The following is an 8,036-nucleotide window of genomic DNA, read 5'->3' on the forward strand; positions in this document are numbered from 1 at the left end:
TCGTGCTTCCTTCATGAAATCACCCATTAGAATAGTCTTGTGCTTACTAGGGTCCTCTATGTATCGTGCCCACTTGGCCTTGGAATCAGGCCCACACAGGGTTTTCCAAATTGCCTTATCGTCAGGCCTTTTGATAAACTCAAGAAATGGCCCCACAGGATGGTCGGGAACTCCTAATTGTGCACACAAAGTGGAGGCTGTCAACGACACCATTCATCTCTCAATTTCACCGAATGATGAGGCTCGCCACCCTCTGTTCTTGACAAAATAATGTTGGAGTAAAGCTCCAGAACCATGTCAATGTTGACCGGCCCTGGGTTATCAAATACCCAGTTCCAGCCCATTCTGATTATTTCATTGTAGATTCCCCTTAAATTTTTCTTCAATGCTACCTTATTGACATCCCGTTCATGCACATATCCATCAACCAGAGGGAACTCTTTGTACCATTCTTCTGCCAAACCAGTCCCGTGGAATGTGGGCCGCGGCCTCTGGGAAGAAGGCTGAGGGATAGGGACCACTGGTTGCTTGCCACTACGAGTTGTTGCCCCTTTCTTAGTAGTAGTGTGCTTGCCCCTTCTACTCCTCTTGAAACCTTGTGAGGGACCCGACTCATCAACCTTACCTTTTCCCTTGGTCACCATTGTACCTGTAGAGATACACAACACAACCATCCAACGGTATTAGCAAATTTAGCCCAAGTGGGGTCGTGAAACGACCCCACACTTATTGTACGCTAACACTTCACCTTGTCGCCCGCAAGTTAAGCCCAAGTGTGGGGTCGTGAAACACCCCACACTTACTACAAACTATGCTACAAAAAAATATGAAACAAAGAAGTTAACTAATCTAGAGACTAAAACGAACAAAATTAATGAGACCAAGGATTCAAAAAGAAAAACGACTCAAAAACTATTCTACAAAACAAAGAACATCATGTTGGAGGACCTATGGTTGTTCACGGCAATGCCCCATGGTTTTGAATGTTGTTTCAAGTTTATTTGCTACTCAAGACTTCACAAAAATCTCAAGAAACTTGATTTAGGAATTTTATCAAACAACTTGTGGGCATAGAACTATCCCTTGGAGTTTTGCACAATGGAGGATTATAAAACCCTTCCTTATTTTTGGGAATCATTGTTCTTGCATCCAACACCCATTACCAACACGACAATACCAAACCCTCACCCCAATTCGCCCAACCCCATAAGCCATGGTTTATCAATGTTTCTTACCAACACAAATAGGAAAAAAGGAAAGGGGTTTCCATGAGTGAAGCACACAAAATCTTACCTTGTGTTGCAATGTGATATGATTGACACTACCTTCCTTAGAGTTGAAACGGATTGGGAGAAGGGTTTTAGGATTTGGGTTCGAGTGGGGGTGTTTTGTAGAGAGAAGGTGAAAGTTTGTGAGAAGTGAGGGTTATTGGGGGTCGTCCGTGTCTTATTCTTTTAAAAGAAATCGAACCGGGTTGACTCGTGCGCTGGCCATGTGGCGCATGACCAACGCACAACACACCCCCCCCCCCCCCCCGTTCCTGAACTTTATAATTAGAATTTTTTTACTCTGAGTGCCGAACATGCGTTGTCCATGCGACGCATGACCAACGCACAACACCCCCTCCCCCCTTCTGAACTTTATACTTAGCCAAATTTTTTACTTTGAGTGTAGAGCATGCGCTAGCCATGCGACACATGAGCAACGCACAATGCCTCCCCCCCCCCCCCCCCCCCCTCTCCTTCTGAACTTTATACTTGGCCAAATTTTTTACTCTGAGTGTAGAGTATGCGCTATCCATGCGACGCATGAGCAAAGCACAATGCCTCCCCCCCTCCTTCTGAACTTTATACTTAGCCAAATTTTTGGCCTGCTTACCTTGTGTGCGATTCCCATCCGATGCATAGGCAAAACACAAACAAACCTGGATCTCGATTCTTACTGTTTTGCATTCGTGTCGAGTTCCCGTGCCTCCCTTTGCCCTGCAACATGAATAAACATGACATATATGCTACACAAGTTGGGTTGCCTCCCAACCAGCGCCTTAGTTAAGGTCGTGGCACGACACTTTTTGTACTTTTCTTTTATTTTGAATTTTTACATTACAAACTCGGGTTGCCTCCCGAGAAGCGCCTTAGTTAACGACGCGGCACGACGCAGATTGTTTTATACTCCTCATTAAGGAGCACTTGCTCCTTCTCTTGTCAAAATCACCGCCCCAACATCGCTTGAGACGCTGCCCATTCACCAAAAACTTGCGCACCCCATCCATGGTTTGTATCTTGACTGCACCATGGGGGGTGATTCTAGTCACTACAAATGGTCCAGACCAACGGGACTTAAGCTTGCCTGGAAACAACCTCAGTCTCGAGTTAAAGAGTAGTACCTGCTGCCCTGGCACGAACTCACGATGCTGGATATGCTTTTTGTGCCATCTCTTAGTCTTCTCCTTGTATAGCTTTGCATTCTCATACGCCCCTAGTCTGAATTCATCAAGCTCGTGTAATTGAAGAAATCTCTTCTCTGCCGCTAGATTCATATCAAGATTGAGCTTTTTTATTGTCCAATATGTTTTATGCTCTAATTCAACCAGCAGATGACACGTTTTCCCATAAACTAACCTGCAAGGAGACGCTCCGATATGGGTTTTATATGCTGTGCGATACGCCCACAAGGCGTCATCCAACTTCATTGCCCAGTCCTTCCTCTGAGAATTCACGGTCTTCTCTAGGATTTGCTTCACTTCTCTGTTCGAGACCTCTACCTGTTCACATGTCTGTGGGTGGTAAGCTGTAGAGACTTTATGGTTCACCCCATACTTTGCTAGAAGGTTCTTCAACAAGCTGTTGCAGAAGTGAGCACCACCATCACTAATCATTGCCCGCGGGGTTCCAAACCTTGCGAATATGTTCTTTTGCAGCAAATTTACCACCACCTTCGCATCATTGGTTGGGAGAGGCACTTCCTCTACCCATTTTGAAACATAGTAGACAGCAAGCAGAATGTACTTGTTACCGAAGGATAGTGGGAAGGGACCCATAAAATCGATGCCCCAGACGTCAAATATTTCTACCTCCAATATGTTTGTCAAAGGCATCTCGTGCCTCTTAGAGATGTTTCCCGTTCGTTGGCATCTGTTGCAACTTCTAGCAAATGCATGAGCATCTTTGAAAAGAGTGGGCCAATATAAGCCAAATTGTAAAACCTTAGCAGCAGTACGATCACCCTGAAAGTTCCCTCCATATGGAGAAGAATGACAACTCTCCAACACTTGATTCACCTCGGTCTGTGGAATGCATCTCCGCACTAACTGATCAGTCCCTTGCTTGAATAAGTACGGCTCATCCCATATGTAAAACCGGGAGTCATGATACAACTTCTTTCTCTGCTGTGAGGTGGCTTCTGGGGGGTACACCCCACTTACTATCAAATTCATAATATCAGCATACCATGGGACTTCGGCCGCGGGAATAGCAAATAGCTGCTTATCAGGGAACGACTCTCGAATTTGGACGTCCTCCACAAAATGATTATGGTTGTCCAATCTAGACAAGTGGTCTGCGACTTGGTTGTCAGCTCCCTTACGATCCTTAATCTCAATATCAAATTCCTGCAAAAGGAGAATCCACCGAATCAACCTGGGTTTAGCATCCTTCTTGCTGAACAAGTAGCGAATGGTTGCGTGGTCTGTATAGACAATAACATGTGTCCCAACGAGATAGGACCGAAACTTATCAAACACATAAACCACAGCTAGCAGCTCCTTCTCTGTCACAGTGTAATTCATTTGGGCAGCGTCTAACATATTGCCAGCATAGTAGATAGAATGAAAAACTTTCTCTCGTCGTTGTCCCAACACAGCCCCCAGAGCATTGTCACTTGCATCACACATCAACTCGAATGGCAAGTTCAGTCTGGTGCAATGATTATTGGTGCGGTTACCAATCTCTTCTTTAGACCTTCAAAGGCCTTAATACAAGCATCATCGAATAGGAATTTCACCTCCTTTTCAAGTAACCTGCACATCGGACTTGAGATCTTTGAAAAATCCTTTTTGAAGCGTATGTAGAATCCTGCATACCCGAGGAAACTACGCACACCTTGACTGATAGAGAGGGTGGCAACTTCTCAATGACCTCCACTTTAGCACGATCCACCTCCAGCCCTCTCTTTGAAACCTTATGCCTAAGGACGATACCTTCTCGGACCATAAAGTGACATTTTTCCCAATTTAAGACTAGGTTAGTCTCTTCACATCTCGCAAGTACTCGGTCTAGATTCTTCAGGCAAACTTCAAAAGAGTTCCCAAATACCGAAAAATCATCCCTGAATACTTCTACGAAGTCCTCAACCATCTCTAAAAATATAGCCATCATACACCTTTGGAAAGTCGCCGATGCATTACATAACCCAAATGGCATGCGTTTGAAAGCATATGTATCATATGGGCATGTAAACGTGCTCTTCTACTGATCCTCCGGAGCAATATCTATCTATCTGATTGTAGCCGGAATAGCCATCTAGAAAACAATAAAACTCTTGCCCGGCTAACCTGTCAAGCATTTGATCTATGAAGGGAATGGGATAGTGATCCTTTCTGGTTGCCTCGTTCAACTTGCGATAATCCATGCAAATTCTCCATCTAGTGATTGTTCTAGTAGGGATGAGCTCGTTGTTGTCATTTGTCACAACTGTCATCCATCTTTTCTTCGGGACGCATTGCACCGGGCTCACCCATTTGTTGTCTGAAATGGGGAAAATAATGCCTGAATCTAACCACTTGATTGCCTCTTTCTTGACAACCTCCTTCATCACCGGATTCAGTCTCCGTTGATGCTGTGCGCTAGGCTTATGATCACCCTCCATGAGTATCTTGTGCATGCATAGCGCGGGGCTGATTCCCTGAATATCAGATATTTGACACCTCAATGCCCTTTTGTGAGACTTCAATACTCCTAAACATATACTAACCTCTTCGGTGGTCAACTTTGCTGCCAATATCACTGGCAAAGTATCACCCTCGCCTAAGAATGCATATTTAAGATGGGCGGGCAAAGGCTTCAATTCCAACTTCGGAGGCTCTTCAATTGATAACTTCGGAGTTACTCCCATTGTCCTGTCTAAGTGCTCAAACTTGCCTGCCTGAATATAAATACTTGCCATATCTAGAATCTGCACCATCTCAAACTGCGCCGTGTCACGAAACATATCATCCCCCACCAAGTCTCTCTCCAATGGATCATGAGAAGTGATGAGTGGCCTTCGTGTATCTTCATTCAAAACAGTAATGGCGGATAGCTCCTCATAGATTGCAGGCATCTTCAGAGCTTGGTATACATTGAAGACCTCAACTTTATCATGTACTCTCATAGTGAGCTGCCTGGCAGCTACATCAATAAGTGCTCTCCCTGTGGCTAAGAATGGACGCCCCAAAATAAATGTGACTTCCGGGTCTGGCTCAAAATCCAAAATCACGAAGTCTGCAGGAATTATCAACGACCCCACTTGCACCAGTACATCTTAAATAATTCCTTCTGGTCTTGCTAACGATCTGTCCCCCAGCTAAAGAACTATAGTGCTTGGTCTGGACACTCCCAAACCTAGCTTTCTGAAGATAGATGAAGGCATCAGGTTTATACTTGCACCAAGATCACATAGTGCTCGAGCAACAACCTTCTTCCCAATAGAAATCTCAATCGTGAAACTTCCGGGATCTTTCAATTTAGTGGGCAACCTGTTTTGAATCCGCGAAGTGCACTCCTCAGTAAGTGCAACAGTGGCATACTCTGCGAAATGGCTTTTGTTTGCAACAATATCTTTGATGTACTTAGCATACTTTGGAATACCCTGCAGCATATCAACTAATGGGACATTCACGTGTACTTGCTTAAGCAAATCAAGAAACTTCTTGTAAGTCGCCTCTTCTTTCTGCCTTGCCAGACATTGAGGGAATGGAGGTGGTGGCTTTGCAACCACGGGCTGTGGCTGCTTTGTCACTGGTGTCTTGACTACCCTCTCTTCTTCAATCATCTCCTCGGTGATCTTCTCTTTTTCTGCTTCTACTCGATTGGTTTTCTTCGGAGCCACCTCCTCTAGTTCTCTCCCATTTCGAAGAGTCACAGCATTACAAGGCTTGGGATTCACATCTGTATCACTTGGAAGTCCTCCATGTGGTCTAGTATTTTGTGCACCAGCTATCTGTCCCATCTGCCTCTCTAAATTCCGCACAGCCAAATCGTGATTCTGATTATCTGCTATCAACTTCTGCTGGTCTATCATCATCTTCTGCATATCACCCATCATATTTTTCATCATCTCTTCCATACTGTTCGTGGGTGCTTGAGGAGCAGATGCTGGCTGCTAGTTTTGTTTCTGATTACCTAGGTTGTCACTCCACTTGAAATTCGGGTGATTCCTCCAATTTGGGTTGTAGGAATTCCCGTATTGATTGTTGTTTCCTTGCCCCTTGCTTGCATTACCCACAAAGTATATGGATGCAGGATTTGCAGGGCATTCATCACTGTTGTGCCCTTCTCCACAGACTTCACAAAAAATGATGGCTTGTTGCACTGCATGCACCTGTGGTGGAGCTTACGCAGCAGTTAACTTCTTGATTTCATTGTGCATGGCATCAATCTGTGCTGATAGTGATGTAAAATTATCTACTTCAAAGACACCCAGTGCCTTCCTAACTGAACTGCTAGCTGCATCATCCTGCCAGTCTGGAGTGCTCTGAGTAAACCTGTTCAATAGTGTGAATGGTTCTTCGTAGGTTAGATCAAGACGTTAATGCCTGGATAAGTATAGCAATACAGTTTATTATGGCAAAAAAAATAATTGACTTCTAAGTCCCCGGCATCGGCGCCAAAAACTTGTTGCGTCCAAATGCACACGCAACTGTACGTGGTCGTACAAGTAATATAGTGATTATATAAAATCGGATGTCGAACCCACAGAGACTTATGACCAATACTTTCACGACCCCACACTTGGACTTGATTTCCGAATGGCCTTATAGTCAGGCCTTTTGATGAACTCAAGCAATGGCCCCACGGGATGGTCAGGAACTCCCAATTGTGCACACAAAGTGGAGGCTGTCAACGGCACCCATTCATCTCTCAATTTCACCGAATGATGAGGCTCGCCACCCTCTGTTCTGGCCAAAATAATGTTGGAGTAAAGCTGCAGAACCATGTCAATGTTGACCGGCCCTGGGTTATCAAATACCGAGTTCAAGCCCTGGGTCGTTTTGCCCTTATAGTCAGGCCTTTTGATGAACTCAAGCAATGGCCCCACGGGATGGTCGGGAACTCCCAATTGTGCACACAAAGTGAAGGTTGTCCCCGGCAACGGCGCCAAACACTTGTTGCGTCCAAATGCACACGCAAGTGTATGTGGTCGTACAAGTAATATAGTGATTATATAAAATCGGATGTCGAACCCACAGACACTTATGACCAATACTTTCATGAAAATAAACTATTGCTACTACCTATGCAAGTAAAGAATAAAAGTTTTGGTTGTTTTGTAAACTAATGTTGTAATAAAAATAACTAACAATGTAACCAGAATTTATGCTAAGAACGTATTTGAATACTGCTTTTATCAAGATTTTAGAAGTATTCCAGGGTCGTGGTCTGTTCACCAATCCTATTGAGTCATTCAAGTATCCCACCTTAGCAACTTTGTTCACAATTGTCAATTAACCGGATTATTAATCTCGTAGTGTTCTCCCGAACCACTACTCGCCGATTCAAGATAACTCGCCTCCTATAGTCCTATGGTATTGACCTATCAAGAACGCAATAAGAGCACGACATGAAATTGATTGCGGTAACTAAGTATATTCCTATCCTAGTCACAAATCCTGGCCCAACTATAGGGATATTCAGATCACAATCTCGTTACTTCTTCTCCATATTGATAACGTCTTTCCCAAGCACGGGTATCAATTAGTAATTAGAACTCAATTGTTGCACAGACAATCAAGCAATTAAGCACATAAGTAAAGAGGCAATTGCATATGAACAAGCTAC

The 8,036-nt window shown here is 44.2% G+C and overlaps 1 protein-coding gene across 1 annotated transcript; it reads right to left on the minus strand.

The window, feature by feature from the left end:
- Positions 1-200: 200 nt before the first annotated feature.
- On the minus strand, positions 201-6,324 carry LOC132628679 (uncharacterized). Its single transcript, XM_060344443.1, has 5 exons — positions 5,601-6,324; positions 4,553-5,480; positions 2,387-3,959; positions 1,925-1,982; positions 201-649 (listed from the first exon to the last, which is right to left on the minus strand). The coding sequence occupies exons 1-5, from the start codon at positions 6,322-6,324 to the stop codon at positions 201-203; spliced, it is 3,732 nt and encodes a 1,243-aa protein (XP_060200426.1).
- Positions 6,325-8,036: the final 1,712 nt, after the last annotated feature.

Source organism: Lycium barbarum, chromosome 2 (genome assembly GCF_019175385.1).
Source record: "Lycium barbarum isolate Lr01 chromosome 2, ASM1917538v2, whole genome shotgun sequence".
Taxonomy (NCBI): Eukaryota; Viridiplantae; Streptophyta; class Magnoliopsida; order Solanales; family Solanaceae; genus Lycium; species Lycium barbarum.